The sequence below is a fragment of the Halichoerus grypus genome, chromosome 7, assembly GCF_964656455.1.
Source record: "Halichoerus grypus chromosome 7, mHalGry1.hap1.1, whole genome shotgun sequence".
Taxonomy (NCBI): domain Eukaryota; kingdom Metazoa; phylum Chordata; class Mammalia; order Carnivora; family Phocidae; genus Halichoerus; species Halichoerus grypus.
The window spans coordinates 140,830,432-140,855,214 of NC_135718.1; the positions used below are offsets into that span (position 1 = coordinate 140,830,432).

A 24,783-nucleotide genomic window follows, 5' to 3' on the forward strand; every position below is an offset into this window, starting at 1 on the left:
CAATCCAAAACTGAAATGGTTTCAGGGCAGAGGAGAGTTGGTATTCAGTTTTTTAAAAATGTACTGAGCATGCTTAAGTGAGGTAGGAGTGGGAGAATATTATGAGATTTCTGGTTTTCCTGGATGTAGAAGAAAGTAAACTAGCCATAATCTCCCATTAGTATCATGTATATAGATATAGATATAGATAGATATAGATATATAGATATATAGATACACACACATATGTTAGTATATATAATATACATACATATATATTTATGTATATATATCCCTTAACACAACCCTTCTCACGTTGTATTTTAATAGTTTGATGAATTGTCTTTCCTTGACACTAGACTTATCACCCTGGGAAGCCAGGACCAACCATGTTCTCCTTACTCGCCACCGTATTGGTAGCACAGAGTAGAAGCTCAACAAATATTTGTTGAATCAATCAGTAAAGCTGATACATAAAATTTACTATGCCTCTTTAAAAAAAGTGATATCCTCCACTAGAAAGATTTGATGAATGACATTTACTATGCTTCTTTGGAAAAAGTGATATCCTCCATTGGAAAAATTTGCTTTTGATATATTGATAGTAGTTGCTAAGTAGTTTCATTCTATCAATTATTCAAAGGACTACTACACTGGTTTTCAATGTATTACCTGAACATCATACTTGTTGCTCATAACAGAGTATTGTGATCATAATTAAACAATAAGGGAAATTGCCTGTCTATAATAGCTAGGGTGTAGTTACTATTACATACATTTCTGGCATATAATAGTAAATTCAATAAATACTTATTAAGTTAAAGTTTTCTGTATTCCACATGAGACAGTTTAAAATATTTAAAACATTTGAAAAAATCATTGAAGGTTTGCAAACTGGTGGAAAATATTCTATTTAACGTGTCAAAAGCCAAACCTAAAAGGTAAAAATAAATATCAGTGCTTAATATTCAAAGAGAATGGCACACGCTTAAACTGGAAGTTGGAAGATACATAACCTGATGATAATTAAGAGAAGTTCAGTACGTACTTGATGCTTGTAGCATTTGAGAAATGGAATATAATCCTGATAGATCAAAATCTACAAGAGGAGTCTATTTAGTAAGTAATTAGAGTAATTATAGAATTCAGATGGCAGCATATATTTGGTTAAAAACACTGTATAAACAACATATAGTATGAACTAAATAAAAGTAATTGAAAGGGTGTAAATAGAATTCCCCTTAATTTTATCATAACAACAACAAAATGACTTGGGTTAAAAGAACTTATCTAGAGCAGGTCATACTCCTAAGTTAGGATAAGAATTATCTCTATCTTTAGCTCTGAGCTTGGAAAAATTGTTCTCCTACCACAAACTTCTTTTTTTTTTTTTTTTAAGATTTTATTTATTTATTTGACAGGGAGAGAGAGCACAAGCAGGGGGAGCAGTAAGCAGAGGGAGAGGGAGAAGCAGGCTTCCCGCTGAATAGGGAGCCCCATGCAGGGCTCTATCCCAGGACCCCGGGATCATGACCTGTGCTGAAGGCAGACGCTTAACCGACTAAACCACCCAGGCGCCCCCTACCACAAACTTCTGCACATTCAGGACAACATTCAGAATTCTTGCCTCGGCACTAATTCATGATCTCGGCTGGTACCCACTATGGTTTGCAGTATTTCCCTAATATACCACCCATGAAAGCCACCTGGACCTGCTGAGCTTTGCTGAATGTACCTTATTTTCTCATACACCTTCCCTTCATGCTGTTCACATACAATTTCTTCCAGGAAAATCGTTCTTCCTTCACTGCAGTACCTGGCTAATCTAGGTCACACATCACCTCCTTATTGTGAAACTTTCAATGATTCTCAGTCTCCTCTCTGCCACCAGGCATGGCTTCCTCTCCCCCCCCAGTACTTTCTCAATACTCTAAGTCTACTCTAACTCAACATTTAATATATATTATAATTTTTTCTTTTTATCTCCCCTCTCAATAACAAGAACTGTTCCCTCCATCTTTGTGTTTCTAGTGACTCATACAGTTCCTGATCTGGAGTAAACACTGAATAAAATTTTACTGAATAAATGTTCCAGAGGGGAGGGGGTTGGGGGGATGGGTTAGCCTGGTGATGGGTATTAAAGACGGCACGTACTGAATGGAGCACTGGGTGTTATATGCAAACAATGAATCATGGAACACTACATCAAAAACTAATGATGTAATGTATGGTGATTAACATGACATAATAAAAAAAAAGAAAAGAATTTTACTGAATAAATGAAGGAATGACTTTTCCATATATATCTGATTGATTTTTCTAGGAAAGAATATTAAGAGCTTTATAGAAACAGTTGCTTGTCCTCAACTCTTCCATTTTTTTTTTTTCTTATCCCTTCCCTTTATTTACTGTTTGCTTCTCTCAGAGAAGCTGAACCATCTTACCACTTGTTACATCGATCCCTTGATGTAGAACAGAGTAACAAATGATAATGATATTAAAGGTAGAAATGAAGTCCCAGGGTTCACTAAGATGTATCGTCATCTAAAACTCTAAACTATGTTAACGTCTTTAGGCTATGCAAGCAATGGTCATGTGTAGAAGTATTCATCCTCTAGTTTCTCTGCGATAGGGTTTTTTTAGAGTAAACATGTAAGGACTATTTCTCTACTTATGGCTTCCCATGAATTTGGGGAGAAAAGGGGGAAACAGAGCATGCTCAGATCAGCCCATTGATTTATTTTTCTCTTCTAGTCTGTCTTCATGCAGGAGAGAGGGTCTAATCTCCAATCTGACTTTTATCAGTAATAAAGATGACTTTTATTTTTCATGTCCATCTTACTGACTCTTAGGTCTAGTTCCCTTTTAGTTCCAAACTCAAGTAGGAAAACATAATATGATTTATTGGCCACTCCCTAAAACTACAACACTATCAAATGAGTGCTATTTCCTATGATAACTGTTCTCTTCACACCCATGATACGGAAAACACCTGTGGGCAAACCAGATTGGAGCTACAGGGGAGATAAGCTGATTATGTATAATTCCCAGTGTGCTTATTTGACCTCTATACCTTTCTCTCCTATTTTTGAAAGCTAGTTATGTACAAGCTTATGAGGATGTAAATTTTGCTTATTTTTAAAAAGTTTATTATTCAGAAACTTTAAAATTATTCCACCATTATCTCTGTGCTATTACTAGTTACAAATACTTTGCAAACTTTAAAGATGATAATACACCAGTGTGTCATGATCTTAGGTTGGAAACCATTGTCCTGATGGTACATCAGGCAAGCTAGGAAAAGTTATTATTCTAACAAGGAATTCTATAACAGTCTCAACCAAATGATCAACTTTCTCAGAAGACAACACTATTAATTTTCTGTGAAAAGTTCAATGATTCTCCACCTATAATTCCAAATGCCTTTATTTAACCCAAAGATTTGTGTTCATCCAACTGAATATAAGTTCTGTTTCCTTTTCGTATTACACATGCTATCCACACACTGGAAATAGAGTAATAAACATGAGGGTATTATTAGAATGATACAAAGTTCTGACAGCATTAACCAATTGTTCTTACTGTTCAAATGCCATGATGCAGATAATTTTCACATCATTAATTATAGTGATTGTCAAGAAATGCCAAGAGTGGCATTTTTTAATGAAAAATAAGGTTTTAGGAAATAATACCTCGTTTAATAGGATTATATAAATGTCTGATTAGTGAATGAGTACACATTATTTATGTAAGAAACTGTTATTTGGATTCTATATTAGTGCAATCATGAGTAAGAGCCAGAGCGTTATATTCTCATGTAATGGTCTATAAAATAGATCACAATATGTTACTATGGAAAACATGCCACTGGAATTGAAGAGTATAATTGAAGTTTAATTTTATTATTGAATTAAGCTGAATGGAAAATGGGGTGACCCTAATTCATAATTTCAGAAATAATCCAACCAGTGGTACAGTCATCTTCAAAATCACTTCAATATTTTTAGAACTCTCTCTTCCCCTATCACAAAAGTTTAAGTTGCAGGACACCTGGATCATGCTGATATTTGGAAGAAAATAAACATTCTAGTAGCAGGTTTTTAGGATGCTTTGCCAACATGGCAGATGTAGACAGATGTTCATTTCGCTTTGCAATCTGCATCATGAAGTTCAGAGTTGCCATTAACTTCAAAGAAGAGCTGGAATACTGGGGAAACGTTTAGAGTTAACAGAAAGTGGACACCATAATGTAGGTGCATGTCAGTCAGAATTAGGTACAAAATGTAACCTACTCTACTACATGCAAAATAGAAATGTATGCTCTGCCAAAGTTCTAAATCCAACCACTATGTTAAAACAAGGCATCTCCCTAACCATTTTGAGGAAGATTATGGAACTTCAGTGCCTCTACAGAACTTTACACACTCTTCTCACTAATTAAGTAAGTTAAACTGGAATTTGGAAAATGGGTATTAAACAAAGAGAACAAAATGGAAACTTGAATTAGAATCACTATTCCAATGTTTTTAAACTAATTTCTTAAACTAGCTTGTAGCTCAACATGACTAGAGGCAAATATCAGATAAGATAGAGCTGGAAGGATGTAAACATTTCTCTTTCTTCATTCTGACTTTAGGAAAACTATCTCAAACATCTGAGTAAGTATTTTTTTTTAAAGACAATAGGTCCCCATAGTTTGATTTCTATAAGCTCCTTTAAAATCTTCTTGAAAGTTATAGATGCAAAGATAGTCTTCATGGTTTTTCACATCCTTTCTCTTTCAATTTAAGTTCATATTATATTCTATCTCTGTGGAAATGGCAGTGTGTGCATAAAATTACATTATTTGCATGAAGGTTAGTACTCCGATTCCACTTTTTAAAAAGTCCATTTTTAACCTAAGAACTTTAAAAGCTGAACCCATGTAATAGAAATATTTGATAAATTTTCTGTAACCTTAATGCTCAGAGAAAACTATAGTTCAGTTTGTTGTAAGTCTTCCAATATTTCTACATATTTTTTAATTTAATATAACAGATTATTTATAATATTTTTTATTATGTTATACAATGTGTCATGGACATTTCCATTCATCAACATGTAAACTAAAATATAATTTTATAGGTAATCACATCCTACAATTCACTTACCTATGTACCAGGATCCTATTATGCCATCTATCAAAATTTATTGAAAAATCTTTGAATATCTGAATGTTATGCAATATTTTGCTATTACAAATAGTGTAGGCTGGAACATATTTTGTGCCCACTTATGACTGTTCATTTAAGATAAATTTCCTAAAGGAAATTTGCTGAGTCAAATGGTATACAAAAGGACATAGTTTTTCATACATTTTAACAGTCTATCCTGCATGAAAAGTTGTGCCAATGAACTTACACAGACAGTCCAGCAATTTATGTAAGTTCTAACTGCTCCACATCCTCATCAATGCTGGCTGAATAGGGTAATTTTTTTTTTCATCTTTGAGAATTTGATAAGCATTAGGGACTATCAGATAAGAAGCATCTCATTTTTATTGCATTGTTTTGATTACGAGGAGCCTGCTAGTGAGACTCGTAATTCTGTCTCTGCTTGAAATACTCTCTGCTAGATACAGGAAACCACAACAACATTTATCCTCAGTGTCAAAGAACTTAACTAATATATCAATTCTCAGAATATTATATCTTTCTATCACCAAACCTTTAAACTTACTGTATGGGTATTGATCTTCAGTTGTATAGATTTCAGAACTGTCCCTGAATAAACTGTAAGTAAGCCAGTGGGCATCTGGAGAATCAGGTGGACTCCAGGACAGATTGATAGCAGAAGAACTTTGAACTTGTCCTCTGGGTGGAGGTTGTTGGGACGGAGCTAAATTACAATAGAGAGAGCATTTATTAGCAAAGGCAATCAATAAGCACACAAGTAAGCTGAAGTACGATATCCAGCAAAGAGGTCTCTCTGATTCAGGATTACTTTATCAAGAAGCCATGTGGTTTACCAAGACATTAATAAACAGAAGGTATATATCATGAGTTCTCTAAAACAAAGCTTTTTATCTATAAGCATAAAACAATTTTGTAGGTCAATGCAGCTGTCATAAACATAGTTGGGGAGTGGACCACAAAAGTTTACACTAAGCACTTCTTTTTCTTCTTCTTCTTCTTCTTCTTTTCTTTTCTTTTTTTTTTTTTTTTGAGAAAGTATCCAAGGATACATAACACTTATTTTCTACTTAATTATTTTAAAAGTTAACATAAATAAGTTATGTTGAAACTTGAAATTTAAGTAACATAATTTTTGGATTTTGAAAAAGAAATTTTCCATTACACTAAGCACAATGCTTCATCTTGCTTCACAGAGCACAGTGTAAAATAAAGAATAATAGTTGGCGATACAAATACCCATGGATGTCATGGATATTAAACAGTACAAATGTTAACAAGAAATAATTTGAATGTACTATGTGGATATACCCACACTTGTTAGAGGTGCAATGATTGTTAGAAGTAATATGATTGCTTCCATGAGGCACATAAGAGCATTCATCTCACTATTTTAGTGATATTTTATATAATGTAAGTACATACTATGAAAACATCATCTCTTCTCACTGCATATTTCCCTCAGTCTCCCTCTTTTCCTTCATTCCTCACGACCCCCCCTCCCCGCCAGAATACATAAAGGTAAAGGAGAAAAAAATGTCTAACTATTTAAGAACAATCAGCCACCAGTTTATTTATTACCTTCTGGCTTAACAAAATTCATAATCCTCCATCCGTTTAGAGAAGTACATCCTACTCAGAGTTCTTCATTAAATAACATATCAAAGGTTTCTGTGTTACTTTACTTTAAAAACCATTAATATTTTTGTTAAGAAATTTCAAAAAATCATGTATAGAAATGAATCAATCAAATAATTATCAATATTTATATGAAATATTTACAGTCACTGGGTGATAGGGTTTCAGAAGAGGAGAGAGAGTACATTCAAATTAACTAATGTAATAAAGAGCTTGATAAAGATACTATTTTCAAAAGGATAGGCAGAGAGTGTAAGGAAACCAAAAGAAATAGAGCAGTACTCTGTGGTATGATAAGAGTAGAGCTCCTTTACTATTTATGTTAGGGGTCCTCAAGACCACTCCCAGGTTCAAAGACTTGCAGGACTCATCATATAGTCCTACTTGTGGCTAAAATTTATTATAGCATAAGAATAGAGTACAATCAACAAAGGGAAAGGTACATGGGTAAGTCCAGGGGAAACCAACCTCAAGGTTCCAGTCATACAGGATATGCCTAATTCCCCCGGCAATGTTTTATGAAAATATGTGCAATGTTGCCAACAAGGGAAGCTCATTAGAAACTCAATGCCCAGGGTTTGTATGGGGGGCTGTTTATGTAGACAGCCTCTGTCTACATGAATAACCCCCCAAATCCTAGATGTCCAGAAGGAAAGCAGGGTTAAGCATAAACCATTTGGTTGAACAAAATTTAAGAGACAGTGAGCCAAACCATGGAAAGAGCCAAGATGTCCATCGACAGATGAATGGATAAAGAAGATGTGGCATATATATACAATGGAATATTATGCAGCCATCAAAAGGAATGAAATCTTGCCATTTGCAACGACATGGATGGAACTGGAGGGTATTATGCTGAACGAAATAAGTCAATCAGAGAAAGACATGTATCATATGACCTCACTGATATGAGGAATTCTTAATCTCAGGAAACAAACTGAGAGTTGCTGGAGTGGTGGGGGGCGGGAGGGATGGGGTGGCTGGGTGATAGACATTGGGGAGGATATGTGCTATGGTGAGCGCTGTGAATTGTGTAAGACTGTTGAATCACAGACCTGTACCTCTGAAACAAATAATACATTATATGTTAAAAAGAAGAAGAAGAAGATAGCAGGAAGGGAAGAATGAAGGGGGGGAATCGAAGGGGGAGACAAACCATGAGAGACTATGGACTCTGAGAAACAAACTGAGGGTTCTAGAAGGGAGGGGGGTGAGGGGAGGTGTTAGCCTGGTGATGGGTATTAAAGAGGGCACATACTGCATGGAGCACTGGGTGTTATACGCAAACAATGAATCATGGAACACTACATCAAAAACTAATGATGTGATGTATGGTGATTAACATAACATAATAAAAAAAAAACCTTAAAAAAAATAAAAAATAAAGAGACAGTGAGCCACTCTTACCTGTTCTGGGGATGGTGAGAACCCTCACAAAGTCCAAGTTCCCAGATGCCAGCCAAAGGCTAACTTTGTAAGCAGGTCTTTCTACAGATAAGCGGTCAGGCCCACTATGTGAGCTTTTTTCTAACACACTATCCCTAGCTTAAAGGGGCACAGCACTCAGGGAAAGAAAGGGCTGTAGGAAAAGCATCATTTGGCAAGAGCTGTGACTATTCATGGCAGGATACAACCAGCTCAAGACCAGCTCAAGACCACTCCTGCACTGTGACAAGAAGCTGAGGGTTAAATGTCCCAACTTCCCTTTCTGCCAGCCCTCCAGATGACTGGCAGCCTCCTACTAGTAGCTGAAGCCAACCGAAAGTCAGAGGGCAAGGGAGCCTGCTGATGCAGACCATACAGAATCCTGGGGCACAGAGTAGGGTAGGGAAGTATGGAATAGTAAAGTGAAGTTATCCCGCATACCAGGCAAAGACTTGCAGCTAAGAGCTATTACTAATGCATCAGCATTCATGAGGGATACCCTCTACTTTAAAGACATGATATAATCCAATAGTAACATTTTAAAAAAGTATTTCAAGAGCACTGAATTTGAAATTTACACAATTCCATATATTATGCATAGGCTTCCTAAAGACAATGTCTCTAATCTTAAGAGAGATAATATCGATGTCATATTTTTAAAAGAAAAATATTCAAACTAGATACACTCTCACTCTTCCCTTTTTCTTTTCTCCTTCTTTGGAATTTGCATTGTTATATTAAAACTCTAACTGTCCATATGCCTAGTTAGATATAGGACAAGAATAGTACCAATCTCAAAATGACACAGGAAAAGAGAATAATTTCCAAAGAGGACCTTATATTTTTAAATTCAGGAATTTGCCATATTTGACATGGTCGTTTGGATTGGTTGAACACTGACAGAGCATTTGATCTGTCAGTGATTTTTAATTTAGGACTCCACATCCTGTTGTTCTTGGTGGAACCACAAAGACTCATCAACTGTATTATTTATAGCACTCTCAAAGAGCCTTGTAATCTATGGCAATTGAATATTTTTAGTATTAGTGACAACATCTAAAACTCTGCATGCTATCAGGAACACAACAGATTTCAGAGTTAAAGCAATCAAAACTGACCTTCAGACTATTTTCTAAGACAGGAACATACTTTTGGGATGACTGAAAGAAAGATGTATGGTTCTATCCCACGTCAAAGGGTATAGAAAAGGATTTGCATTACTTGAAAATTTCCTTGGCAACAAACATTCACATACACAAATATACAAACAGGCTCTTTCAAATATTTAAAGTTGATTACTTGTTAGGACCATCTCTAACCACAATCTTGTCCAACTTCGCAGTATAAATGTATAGTACCTGTTTGACCCTGAAACGAGAATGTTCATAGACCTGAAGGCTTAGATGGTTCAATACCACTCAGAGAATAAATATGAAAGCCTGGCCGTGAAATAACCTGAATTCACCCTTCTGTGTGCTGAAAGGGGAATTCTGAGAAAACAGTCACATATTCATTCATCAAAATTGCCAAGTGTGATCTTTGCATTTGCCAAACTCTCTTGTAAGGAAGGATAGTATCATATTGTGACTACATCCATTTGTTTGGGAGCCATGAGTTTTAACCCTGGCTTAGGCACTTTGGTAATTATGTGATTGTAGTCAAATTTTGGTTGGACTCTCTGAATCATTCCTCTTCAATAGTAAAGGGAGAATAATGTTTAGCTCTCAGGGGTTATTTTGAGCATAAAGTGAATGTGTGTGTATCCCTTTTTTCATGAAAGGCTGCAAACACTGTGGCTATGAGGACAGGTTTCTAGACTCCCTCTGTCTTTTTGTCTTGCCACCCTTAGGGGGTTGTCCTTGTGAACATAGTCCTAGGTGGATGACCACCAAGTCCATATCCAATTCAACAGCAAAGGTAAAAGTAGAGATGGAGGGCATGCCCCGTGCCTATGAGAGCACAACCTAGACTCCCACACATCACTTCTGCCCACATCATTTCAGCCAGAAACTTGGTGACACAGCCACACCTAACCACAAGGGAAGATGTGGCCATGAACCCAGCTCTAAGCACTATTCATATGAAACAAGTAGAAGACCGTTATTGAGAACAACTTAAAAATATCTTTCATAGACAAAATTAAAAATAAAACAATATCTAGAAAATTATAAAAAAATTTAAAAAGTAAAAGGATATAGGCGTGCTTCTAATTATGGCAAATAAAGAGTTTAGTGATATAAAACTGAATAAAATCATCAAAATAGCCATTCTGGGAGCTCTAAATCAACCACAGGCAAACAGAAAGTTGAGAACATTTACTCTTGGAAAACTGGCAGAGCTCTGAGTAGTAACTGTAGGAGTCTGTGATCTTTTTGTGGGGGTTGTTCCCATGGTACCAGTTCCAGAGTCAGGTGTGTTAGTTTTACCAGTAAGGCTGACTATAAACAGTAGCTTTGGTACCACAGGGCGTTGACTTGATCTGGGGTTAGCAGCAGAAATTCATAGCTTTGCCACCAAAAACTGGCACAGTCAATTGGGAACAAGAGGGAAAACTCACAGGTTTTCTAGCCTGAGTATATGCTCCCAGCTCGGTTAAGTGGTGAGTTTACCAGATAATAAACCAGGAGATCCTGGGTATGATAGAGCCATGGGAGGCCTGAGATAAGCTCTCCAAAGATTCCTAGCTGGCTGGAAAACTATGAAGGTATGGGGAAAAACCATGAGAGCCAGGGAAAAATGAAGGCCAAAGAAGAACTGGGCACTAGCTGTAACTCTGAAAACATCCCCCAAACTATATACGTATTGGTTGGCAGAAGCTATATAATTTGGAAGTATTTGAGCACAAACGCTGTCCAAATCTTTGGGTGATTCAGACACAGCAATGACCCCTCGGAAGCCCGACTGTAAGTAAAAATTAAAAAAAAAAAAAAAAAAACCTGATTTGACATCAACAGCTGTATGCTGCAGTAGAGAAAGTTTTCCACCGTTTAAGTCTATGCAAATTACCAAAAAATCTAACAACTTAAGTGTTTTCAACATAAAATTACAACACACTCAAAGAAACAGTGAACTATACTCATAAAAATAACAGTTGAGAGAAACAGATTCTGAATGATCCCCAGTATTGAGTACAGCAAAAAACACTTCAATGCAGCTATTATAAATATGTTCTAAGAGTTAAAGAAAAATCTGATGATGATTCAGTGAAAAGGGAACTTTAATACATAAAGAGAATGCATAAAAACACTAAATTCCAGAGCTGAACAATACAGTAACTGAAATGGAAAATTCCCTAAAAAGGCCTCAATGGCAGATTTGAAAGGAAAAGAGCAAGAATCAGTGAACTTGAAGATAAAGCAAGAGGGAAGAGGGCTCCTGGGTGGCTCAGTCGATTCAGTTTCCAACTCTTGATTTCACTTCAGGTCACAATCTCAGGGTCGTGAGATCAAGCCCTGTGTAGGGCTCTGTGCTGGGTGTGGAGCCTACTTAAGATTCTCTCTCTTTCTCTCTCTCTCTCCCCCCACCTCTGCCCCTCCCCCACTAGCACACATGCTCTAAGAAAAAAAAAGTATTAAAAAAAAAGCAATAGGTAGAATGTAATGATACAGCAATGATTTAGCCAATCCACAGAAAGGAGAAAAAAAAAATAGAACAAAAATGAACAGATCCTCAGAGACCTGTGAGACAACGTCAGGTGTACCATGCACCAAAATAGGTGTCATGGGATCTCCAAAACGGAGAAGATACAGAAAGTGGCAGAAAATATTTGAAGAAATACTGGCTCAAACTTCCCAAATTTGATGGAGAACATTTATCTACATTTCCAAAAAGTACAATGAATCCAAGTAGGATACCAAAAGATTCATACCAAACATATCATAGTCAAACTGCTGAAAGATAAGAACAAAAGTTTTAAAGGAGTAAGAGGAAATTCATTCACATTTGAAGAAAAATACAATTAAAGCCTGGAAGAAATGATGGAGGCCATATGGTAGTAGAATGTCATATTCAAAGTCCTAAAAGAAAAAAGAATACTTGTTATCAAGAGTTCTATCCGGAAAAAGTACCCATCAAAAAAAGGAAGGAAGGAAGGAAGGAAGGAAGGAAGGAAGGAAGGAAGGAAGGAAGGAAGGAAGGAAGGAAAGGAGGTATTTGCAGATAATTTTTTAAAAATAGTGGGAGAATTCATTGCTGGCAGACTAGCCCTGCAAGAAATATTAAAGAAATCCATCAGGCTAAAAGGAAATGACACAGAGAGCAAATAAATTGAATCGTGTAGAGGTGGGAAGAACACTAGAAATGGTAAATATGTGGGTAAACATTAAAGACTCTGTGTGTATGTGTGTATATATTCATACTGTTTTCTTCTCTCAAATAATTTTTAAAAACCTAGTACTGTTAAAAAAATTATAATTCTATTAGTGTAATGTAGGGTTTATTATATATACACACACATACACACACGCATACACACAACTACGCAGTATCATAACTCAAAGATGGAGAAAGGAAGGGACATATATCAAGAGTTTACTTGTTATATTTTACCAGCATTAAATCAGTACAAACTTGAAGTAGACTGTGGCAAATGAAGATGCATATTCTAATTCATAAAGCAACTAGTAATAAAATAACACAAAAATATAAGAAGTCAACAGAATACAGTAAACTGATTTTCAATAAGATTAGCAAGAACCAAGGGGGAAATAGTTCTTTCAAAAAACAGTGCTGGAACAACTGGAAATCCACTTTTGAAATGAATGATACTGGAAGCTCAACTCACAACATAACTAAAAATTAATTCAAAAATGGATCAAAGACCTAAATCTAAGAGCTAAAACTGTAAGACTCTAAGAAGAAAACATAGGGGAAAAGATACAAATGTAGTGAAAAGAAGGGGCACATGTACCCCAATGTTCATAGCAGCAATGTCCACAATAGCCAAACTGTGGAAGGAGCCGAGATACCCTTCAACAGACAAATGGATAAAGAAGATGTGGTTCATATAAAATGGAATATTATTCAGCCATCAGAAAGGATGAATACCCACTATTTGCATTGACATGGATGGAACTAGAGGGGATTATGCTAAGTGAAGTAAGTCAAACAGAGAAAGACAATTATCATATGGTTTCACTTATATGTGGAACATAAGCAATAGCTCGGAGGACTACAGGGGAAGGGAGGGAAATCTGAAGGGGGAGAAATCAGAGAGGGAGATGAACCATGAGAGACTATGGACTCTGGGAAATGAACTGAGGGTCTCAGAAGGGAGGGAGGTGGGGGGAGGGGGTAACAGGGTCATAGGTATTAAGGAGGGCAAGTGTTGTGATGTGCACTGGGTGTTATATGTAACTAATGAATCGTTCAACACTACATCAAAAATTAATGATGTACTATACAGTGGTTAACTGAACATAATAATAATAAAAAAGAAAACATGGGGGGAATCTTCATAACTTTGGATTTGACAATAGTTTCTTAGATATGACATCAAATGTATAAACAATAACAAAAAATGGACAAATTGAAATTTAGGAAATTTTGAAACATGTGCTTCAAATGACGCTATCAAGGAAGTGAAAAGAAAACATACAGAATGGAAAAAAACATTTGCAAATCATATATCTAATAAAGATATCTAATAAAAAATAATATATCTAAAATAAATATTTGTCTCAGTAATAAAGACAAATAACCCAATTTAAAAGTGGACAAATAACTGGAATACACTTTCTCTAAAGAAGATATACAAATAGCCAATAACTATGAAAAGATGCTCAATATCACTAATCATTAGGGAAATGTATATCAAAACCACAATGGGACAGCATCTCATACACATTAGATGGCTACTGTAAATAAATAAAAAATAACAATGTTGGCAAGGATATGGAGAAATTTGAGCCCCTGTGCACTGTCAGTGGGAATTTAAAATAGTAAAGCTGCTGTAGAAAAAAGCATGGCAGTTCCTCAAAAAAATTAAAAATAGAATTACCATATGATCCAGCAATTCCACTTCTGATTATATATCCAAAAGAATTGAAAGCAGAGTCATTGAAAGCAGAGTCTTGAAGAAATGGCTATACACCCATATTCATAGCAGCATTACTCACATAAGCCAAAACATGGAAGCAACCCAAGTGCCCACTGACAGATGAATGGATAAGCAAAATGTGGTATATGCATACAATGGAATATTATTCAGCCTTAAAAGAAGGGAATTCTGAGACAAGCTACAAAATGGATGACCCTTGAGGACATATGCAAAGTGAAATAAGTCACTGGCAAAAAGGCAAATATTTTATGATTTTACTTATATGAGGTTCTTAGATTTTTCAAAATTATAGAGACAGTAAAATTGTGGTTACCAGGGGCTGGGGGCAAATGGAAGATATTACTGTTTAATGAGGGTATACAGTTTCCATTTCACAAGAAGTAAAGAGTTATGGAGATGCATGGTAGTGATGGTTGCACGACATTACGAATATATTTAATATCACTGATTGTACATTTAAAAATGGCTAATATGGTCAATTTTATGTCATATATATGTTACCACAATGAAAATATTTTTTTAAAAAGGGTTTAGCTACAAAATCCTCTCTGATAAGTATGGATAAAGGAAAAAAATATGAGTGATAAAAAGATGGATAAATAATCAAAGATAAACATAGAAGTGAGTAGTGTCTAAAAGACTTAAACACAAAAGAGCTATGAATTATATATATATATTATAACTATTATATATATAACTATGAACTTAACTTATATATATATATATATTTTTAAGTTTAGGGCAAATGAAATTTCATTTCATTCACTAGTAAAGCATACAGAAGGCAGAATTATTTAATACCTGTTTTGTATTACCTCTATCAAGGAGAATGACTATCATTTTGAAAGCATGAAACAAATATTGATAGGAAAGAAATGAATCACGAAATAAGGAAGCAGATTATGAGAGAGGGTCTAACTACCTTATCAGAATTTAATTCTCCTGCATTCTGGAAGTTATATGCTCAGATTCCCAACTCAACTCCCCATCAAAAAAAAAAAAAAAAAAGGAAAAAATTACAAATGATATTGCTAACCTATTGCCACTGGCCTCTAAGGAAGTGGGAAAGATAATAGTCATAATCCTGTGGTTCCCAAACTGTGTAGAAGGACACCATGAAACAGTCTAATGTTCAAGGAAAACACATGCTTGACATCTGTTGGACACAGAGGAAAATACCAGCCTGAGGTAGTTCACAGTTTCAACAATAGATAGCACTACATTCCTTTCAATAACATAGTATCTTTGGGAAGCTGGTTGTTCCGGCTGTTGCTAGGATAAAAAGCAAGTACCACGTAAAAAATCAAGGTGGAACAGGAAGGAAAAGCAGCCTCCCTTCATACTCATACCACAGTCAGCATTTCCTGGGCCCCTTGTTCACTCCCTTCTACTGTGAGTGTACCTATCACTTCTGCTGACTAGGTTTCAAGCTCTTTTAAAGGCAGGAATCTTGTCTATTTTTTTTTTTTTTTAATTGAATGAACTACCTCTGTAGATATTGAGTTTCTAACTTTGCCCAGTGTTTTGTAAATTTTGTGAAACACACAGCCAAAACAACAGCAGCAACTACCAGAAGTGGTTAAACAAATGTATTCAACAGTAAGGATCACAATTTTAAAGAGAACATTTAAATATATACATAGATACATGTATGTGTGTATTTGTGTGTGTGTGTGTGTGTGTGTCAAGTCAAGGCACTTCCATATATATATATATATGGAAGAAGAGGAATATAAATGTTTTTTAACTATTAAAAATTGGAAGAATTTGGAAAGACAAGAAGATTTAGCCCAGAGAAGGAAGGACAAAAGAGAAAAGCAAATGTATACCACTACTAAGAAATGTAGGCCAGGTGAACCAAACTGTCCAGTTTTGCCTGACGTATAGTTCCTAGACTGTGTCTTAGATGGAAGAGTAGGTAGAAAAAAGTGGAGATGTCAATATTTTCACACAAAATTAGTGGCAGAACCAATCAAAAATCGCTAAGATTCAGTATGCTATATGTAATGTTCTCACAAGATGATGATCTACAACTGACATCCAAAGCAATATGTTGGAATTCCTGTTGAAGAAATCAATCAATTCTATAGTTAATCAATGAATAGCAAATATTAATTAAATTCTCAGTGAAATCCAGATTTATGTTTAGACTGTATTTACACAGAAAGGCAATTACGAAAGTCCTTTCCCAAAAGAAGCATAAATGCCTACCATTTTACTTATACTAACATCCAGAGAGGCCAAATAAAACACAGGATACTGAATATAAACTACACAGGTACGAAATCTGAATATGTCTTGTTAATCATTAGCTACACCCTGCCTTCCACTACCTCAAAATCTAGTATGGTTGCTGTGGAGCCCAATATTTTCTGACTTATTTCTCTCTCCCTTAAATGTAGATAACACAGTTCCAAGCATGCTTGTTTATGATGATTCGTCCTGACTTAGGGCATTCCCTTGCATTGTGACTCATGATAGTCCCAGGACACCCCAAGGAGAACATGCATTGTACAATATGTTGCAGAGGGCGCTTTACCACATGTTCTCAGCAGGCATTTCTTAGAAATTCTGGAAAAGGTAAGGATATATGATCTTAGAGTAAATATAAATCAATCATCAATATGCTGTAAAACTGTAGGACTGCAGTTGACCTTGAGAAGTCAAGTCAAGGCACTGGAGAATGGTGTTGAAAAGTCAAAAGACACTAAGATGTAATCTTTGACTTCCAGGAATTAAAAATAGAAATGTGAGAGATATTTAAATAACTAAAACAACTTGCAGAAGAAATAGCAAATATAGGAGTTATATGCTATGATAAACAGTGATAATTGCTATAATATCAATAAGCAACTAATAATAGCATGGTACCCATAAAATTTGGGGGATGGAAGGACATAACTCATAAAAAATAAGAATCAATCTCACATGTGTTATAGAAAATTGGCTGGGAATGTCCTTGCTTGGTGGGGTGACCAATCATTTTGTTTCAACCAGTAGTGTTGATTTTTGCACGGGAAAGTCCTGTGTCATTGGAAAGTCCAATGTCTGGGGGAAAACCAGGATGCTGGTCACCACACTAGTGATTCCATTCTAACAACATGTTTTAAATTTCCCACTACTAACATAATCACCATTTCAATAATCTAATCAAGGAAAAAGAACACAGGTTTCATTTAGTGTAATTTTTTTTTCCATTTCCCACCTAAATTCTCCACCTTGTGCCTAAGCCCTTCTGATGGGTTCTCAATGGAGAAAGAAAATAACAAGACACTCTTCCCTGCATGATGTTTCATCCACCAGCACAGAGCCAGAATTCACTTACTTTTGCTGCAGCCCAGTGGATTGTTCACATCCAAATGGCTTGCCTTGGGAACACAAGTATCACACTTGGATCCAGTGACAAATCGTTTACAGAAACACTGGCCTGTGACCAAGTGACAGGTTTCATTCAAGGCTCCTGAGAGATGACAATTGCAAGGCTGACATCTGAAAACAAGACAAATAAACCATCAAAGAGAATAATGTTTTGATTAATAATTCATAGTATAAGTTACATCTATCAATAACATTGTGAAATAAGATGGCCTGTTTTAGCCAATATATTGAAAAGAAACTTGAGCTAAACAAATAAACACAACATCAAACAAGACAGAAAAAGAATCTTTAACAAAATGTTGCTCACGATAAAATCTCAATGAAGCCTTCCCTTTGTAAACTAATTAATGGCAAAAAAAAGGTGTTATATTGTTTTTTTCATGCCACGATACATCTTATGGATTATTTTGAATGCCAGTTGTTCAATTAAGAATACTGTAAATTTTGCTTTCTCACAAAAGCAGTTTTTCTGACAGCTAAAAATTTAGATTGGGTACCCATAAATCATCTTTCCAAGTATCTATCAAGTTATAAAGTAGAACACTGGGTGTGATAACCATGGATCGCCTTAAAAATCTTGAAACTCTATATTTAGTTTTATAAACACTAAATTTCACTAAGAAAAGAGTTTGAGGAAGACATGTTCCAGTACTGTTGATGCCTTAATATAGGTTATATTTCATTTTCTATTTATGAACTAAACTCATTTATCCAGAATGGTTGGAGAATACAGCATTATTCTGATTTATGAAAAGATGTTAATGATATAAATATAATGAGATAACTTCATTCCAACTTAAATTTCTTGGACCTAAAGTTGCTTGTAGAAATCACTGGCCTGGCATTTTGCCATGATAGAAACCAAAACCTGTTTCCTCTGGGTAAGTTATTCAAATTCTTAGTATATGCCAATGTCATTGATCAGGATAAGCTATTTTGGCACCATGAAGTATTAGAGAGGCAAAAACAGCACATGGAAAAAGACAACTCACTTGTAAACAGGAACTTTCCATGTGGTACATTTAAAACAACATTAGATGGATTCACCTCTATTTTCTAATAAAGATGCTGGATGGATAGTTTCTTTATCCCTCCTCAACTTCTACAGTGTGATCTCTCGGGTAATCATTCAACACCCTTAAAAAGGCTGATAAAAGCTAAGGACTGCTAAATAAGCTACAAATTTGTTTTATGGACTAATATCACCTTGGGAATAAATAAAGTACAGTTTATCTTGAAAACCACTATACTGTAGTTTGCCCTTTTTATGTCATGATAAAAGGGTATTTTCCCCCTATAAACAACTATATTAAGTCCTTTATGTATAGACATGTATCAGAACTCCATTTCAAATAGATGTTTTATTTAGGCTACTTAAGTATCAGAGCTGAAGAAAATTATGCACTGAAATTAAAACGGAATTAAAGAAGCAACAAAATATTTGATTTGCTCTTAATTTCATTATATGCCATTACTTAGGGTATATTGTTTGTAAGCATTTAATGTAATATTGGTAAGCATAAACAATAAGAGGCAATCTTCTCCCAATGTATATATACATACACCACTCATGAATAAGTGTCTCTTGAGTATTTCAGTTTTTATTACCATTCACTCATGAGACAATCACACTTATTTTACATACAGTACATTTAGAGTAATAGTTTCCAGAGTACAACATAATTCCCTTCCTTGATGTAGTTCTATTTTCTTCCAGCTAGCTGCTACACCCTTAACTCCAAGGCTGCTCTGTCAATATCCATGGGATATTAAGTTCTGCATCCAAATGGAATAAATAAATCGCTTCTTAGGAAAGCATGCAATGTTTTGAGTAATTAAATGTGACTATTCCTGATTTTATAGTCTCTTATCCCAGCTGTTGTTATACCTAACTTATCTGACTTGTTATAATTGCTTGACTTCAGTGAGACAATTTTACCTGAACAAAGTTCATGGGAGACTTTTCTGAATATTATAGTTTGTTTCTAATGCAAAGGACACTAGGGATAATTTTGTAATTAAGGTTTAAGTAAAATGATTCCTATAAATTTCTCAGCCACTCAAATATAATTTTAAACATTTCCAAGACTCTTTAGCAAATAAGCTACAAGTTTGATGTCATTTTACAAGTTATCCCTTCTCAAGAGCACCTCCTAAATGAAATATATTTCACATTTATTAAAACAAAATTATACATAATAAAGGAGAAGACATTTTAAACCTAGAAAGAGAAACACCAAACTAAGATGAATTGTGATATTGATTCTGTCAGGATAAATGGTTTTTGTAATATTAATATAAAGAAACCTTTATTACACTGAATCTCCTGGTACAGCCAGAGCTTCTCCCGCAATCTGTTTAAAATCTTCATTTTTCATCCTTATGGGAAAACCTCACTTGCTAAGTGGATTTCATAAAGAGTAATCTGTCAAGATTTATATAGATAAACAATTTGTGATGTTTATTGACCAGTTCATTATGGTAAACAAAACAGGAGTAAAGCATCCCTAATCTCTGCCAGCACTCTGCTATTCTAGTTCTGTTTGGGCCCTTCAGTAACTCAGTGTTTACTGAGTACAATGGGAAAGAAGTTAATAGGCTTCTGTCTCTTTAATCACAAATCTCATATATTTTCCTTTCCATGGAACTTAGTCCAGTTGTGCAAATAGTAAGAGAAAGAGCCATCCTGCTTATTATTACTGCAAAACATCACTATTAATGAAGGAGTGTGTTTCAATGATGCATTTCATTGTCAGAAGCTTTATCATCTGAGGGAGAGCTACTGCAGGAGGTCTAGGGATGTATTCCAGGATATAGATCACTTTATTGACATTTCTCTTTCAACACCTCTCTTCTATTGGGGGCCTCAATTCATGGGTACCATCAAATTTATTTAAACATATCGACTGACATAAATAATATTCATTGAGGTCCAATTATGTTCCAGGACCAGAAGAGACACTGAGAACATAAAAAGGAATAAGATAGAGTTGTCCCTGTCTTCAAGGAGCTCGTAGTGTAGTGAAAAATATAAAATACAGCATTAATAAAGATGTATGCAGACTCTCTGTGGGCACAGAAAAGGAAAACTACATGGTGGCAGGGAATGGGACAGCTGAAAGAGTATTAAGAAGGAATCTTGGGGGTCACCTGCATGGCTCAGTCAGTTGAGCATCCGATTCTTGATTTCGGCTCAGGTCATGATCTCAGGGTCCTGGACTGAGCCCTTTGTCGGGCTCTGCACTCAGCGCGAGTCTGCTTGTCCCTCTTCCTCCCCGGACTTGTGCTCGCTCTCTCTCTCTCAAGTAAATAAATAAAATCTTAAAAAAATAGAAGAAGGAATCTTGGGGGCTCCTGGGTGGCTCATTCGGTTAGGTATCCAATTCTTGATTTTGGCTCAGGTCATGGTCTCAGGGTCTTGGGATTGAGCCCCATATTGGGCTCTGTGCTCAGTGGGGAGTCTGCTTGAGGATTCTCAAGTTATTAAAAGGAATATTAAAAAGGAATATGCCCAGCAAGTCAGAGAGGGAGAAAAGAGATAAGAAACATCAGGAGAGGGTATCAGATTATAAGCAATTCAAAATTTTTGGATATAAATTCAGAATAGGGAGGGGTAACAGACAAGGTTAAATGGGAAAGGTAAGCAGAGGCAAGATATTGCTAGATTAGGTACAATGGTGATAATGGTAAGGAACAATGGAAAGGAGAGGGATAGTTTTACTTACGTTGAGTAAGTAAAATCAGTAGGATGAGGTAGACAAATTGAGAAGAGAAGCAAAGAAGGGCATGGAGTTATTTCCAGTTTTCTAATTTGCTGATAGGTAGATGATGGGGACACCATTCAACATAATGAAAGAGGAAGAAATCTCAGATTGCTGAGGGAATTTAGACAAGGATTATTAATGATTATTAATGACTAAAACAGAAAGAGGCTTTAAAGTGAACTGGAGAAATTGGACCAAGAGTTTTCTTCCATCCGTCCCCAGCACAAAGCCTAGCACACAGTAAAGGTTCAATAAATATTGTTGAATGGATGAATGAATGAATAAAGCACTAGGAAAGCTTTAGACTCAGAATAGAACATCACAGATAAATCAAATGTGACATGTAGCTCTGAGGACAATTTAGCTCTTTTGAGCCCTTTTTGATCAGCTTAGCTCTTCCCCTAGCTAACCTGTCCCCCAGGGAAGGGACAGCTTTCTTCAAGATTGGCCTCTGCTATGACACCCCAAGGCCAGAAGAGTTCTCAGTTCAGTCGTCTTGTTCAGGATCTTGTAAGTGCTAGAGTGCTCTTAAGATGATTTTGGTTTTCCCTGGTTAAGATTATATTTCCTCTCTGCAATAGAAGTGTGTCCCACTGAGGTTCTTAGGTTTCCTTTCATCACAGCCTATGAATAGCATTGGATTCTCTTGGAACCGGAATCAGAATTATAGGAGAGGGATTTGGGGCTTAGAGATCCTCCTTATGTGAACTGAAAGCCATACACATGGCTTATTGGAGAGGTGAGAATGGTATCATCTCATCTAGAAGGGAGGAGTTAATGGTACCCAGTCCACCCTCTGTAGTGAAGCCTTCCCAGGCACAAATAAAGGGACTCATCAGGACTAAATCTGGGCAATCTCTTGCATCCAGGCAACTATGACATCTGAGTCCAGGGAGGTGGTATTCCTGTCATTTAGAGAAGAGGTTGCTTAGCGAGATTCTGCACCTGCAATCCCTACCACTTTCCCCTTTATTGACACTCCACCTAATCCTACATATTGGTCACCAAAACCAAATATTTAAAAGAAATAAAATCTCAGCAGATTCACAATATTAACAATATCACATATGTTTACATCTAGAAGAAACCCTCATGTCACTTTCCTTAACCTCCACATTATAGTAATATAATAACTTCAAGGCATGATAACAGGTTCAAATTCTTAGTGTTTTAAGGTAGAAGAGAGATTACACTTATTCACTATGGTCTCGGAAGGCAGAAATAAAACTAGGCACAGGAATGAAATGATCTTTCTCAGAATTAGTTGTCTGAAACAAACACAAGTTGCTCCATGAGACAGAGAGGTTCTTTTTAGTTCCATATTTTCAAGCAGAAACTGAGTGACTAGTTATTCTGAAAAGGTGATTTATGCAGAGAAATGTATAGGGCAGAGTTTAACCAAAATTAACGTTCTTTCCAAGTCTAAAAAGCTGATTTTATGATTCTTAGTGGAAATAATTAACTTGCCCAAGGTGACAGTGAATATGGTTATTGGGTCAGCAATCTTTATCTATAAAGGAACAGATAGTAAATATTTTAGGCTTTGTGGGCCATTAGATCTCCGCTGCAGTAGTAGTATGAATGCAGTCATAGACAAAATATAAAGAATGAATATGTTGTGTTCTAATAAACTTTATTTCCACAAAGAGATGGCAGGTCAGATCTGGCCTGCAGGCCATGGTTTGCTGAACTCTGGCACAGTAGGTTGAATTATGACCTCTCAACAATCTCCAAGTCCTAATATCTGGAACTTGTGAATATGTTACACCTTATTTGGTAAAAGTAACTTGCAGATGGGATTAAGAATTTTGAGATGGAGAAATTATCCCGGATTATCCAAAAGTGTCCAATGTAATCACAAAATGATAGGAAGAAGCAGGAAGGTGAGGGTTAGAGTGAAAAGTTGGAAGAACAGAAGCAGAGGTCAGAAAAGAGAGAAAACATTACTCTGCTGGTTTTGAACATGAAGGAAGGAGCCATGAGCTAAGGAAGTAGGTGGCCTCTCAAATTGGCAAAAGCCAGGAAATGGATTTTTTCCTAGAGTATCCAAAAGAAACATAGGCCTGCTGATCCCTTGAGCCCAATAAAATTACTTTAGGACTTTTGACTGCCAGAACTGTGAGAGAATAGATTCATGTTGTTTTAAGCTACTAACTTTGTAGTAATTTATTACAGTAGTAATAGGAAACTAATATGCCTGGTCAAGTGGAGAAGCCATAACTGGAACCGAGATATCCTGATACCCAACATTGAGTTATACTTATTACATCACATTGAATAAATGCTAATTTATAAAAATGGACATTTCTTAGAGAATCATACAAAATCTATATGAAAGAAGAACATACTGTTTAGTGGTCATGGGGGATTGTAAAAATGATCACAATTCTTCACCCCTCTCTTTATGTAGGCCCTTTAAACCAACTAAATTCCATCAACCAAAAGTAGAATCTATTTCCCCATTCCTGAATAAGGGCTGGTCTGTGACTCACTTTGGCCAATAGAATAAGGCAAATGTAACAATGTGACAGTCTCAAGTGTAGGCCTCAAGGGTTCTGCTCTCTTTCTGGGAACTCTGCCACTACTTTGTGGTATGGCTAGATCACTAGATGATGAGAGGTATATAGCCCTTTTACTTTCATCACCCTGGATAAGAGCCAGCTGTCTAACAAAGAGTCATTGTGGAGCACAAATCTGTGAGGCACATTCCCCAATATTCCCACACCATGAATGGACATAAGTTGACAAGTAAATTATCTGCTTTCATTTGAAGTCATTGATCTGGTTTTCAAAGAAAGACCAATTGAGATCAATTGGAAATACACATGTGAAAAGATTAACATACCAGATCTATAATTCAGTGTTCAAATGGAGAATGTTTGCAGCAAAACCAAAAATAATGTGGTCATGGAAGAATTTTACTTTATCGTATGTTTTAGGATCTGAGCCTTCAGATTCTTCTTCAGATCCCAATCTCCTACTATCTGAGAAAAATTACAGTTTGGTGTGTGTCAGCTAATAAGAGACCAGTAGTGATACTTCTAGCTCCTAGCTCCTTGAGGCTCAAAAAGACAAAATACAACTAATGAATAGAGAGAGAAGTCATTAGAGGAGAAATTTTGGGGGACTGTGATGTGTGGGTAGTACATAAGAGAAATAGTGCTACACCAGATGAGCTAGAGCAAGCTTGGCCATGGGAAGGAGGAATCGTACTTACAGGTCAGGTTTAGGACAGTACCAGAGTGTACAGTGTGTCAAATATGGGTTTCAACTACCAACTGAGATGAATTGAATGTGGGCCATTTTTGTCTCATTGTTTTTGGTTTAGACAAATATGATATACTTTTTTTTTCCTTTATTGATTTTTCAG

The 24,783-nt window shown here is 35.9% G+C and overlaps 1 protein-coding gene across 1 annotated transcript in view; it reads right to left on the reverse strand.

The window, feature by feature from the left end:
* The window catches only part of USH2A (usherin), a 687,474-nt gene that overhangs the window by 507,676 nt on the left and 155,015 nt on the right, over positions 1-24,783 (reverse strand). The window contains exons 14-15 of the mRNA XM_078078672.1: positions 17,597-17,760; positions 5,698-5,856 (exon numbers count right to left, since the gene is read on the reverse strand). Of these exons, the coding sequence (XP_077934798.1) occupies positions 5,698-5,856; positions 17,597-17,760 (323 nt within the window). The remainder of the gene's footprint in view (positions 1-5,697; positions 5,857-17,596; positions 17,761-24,783) is intronic.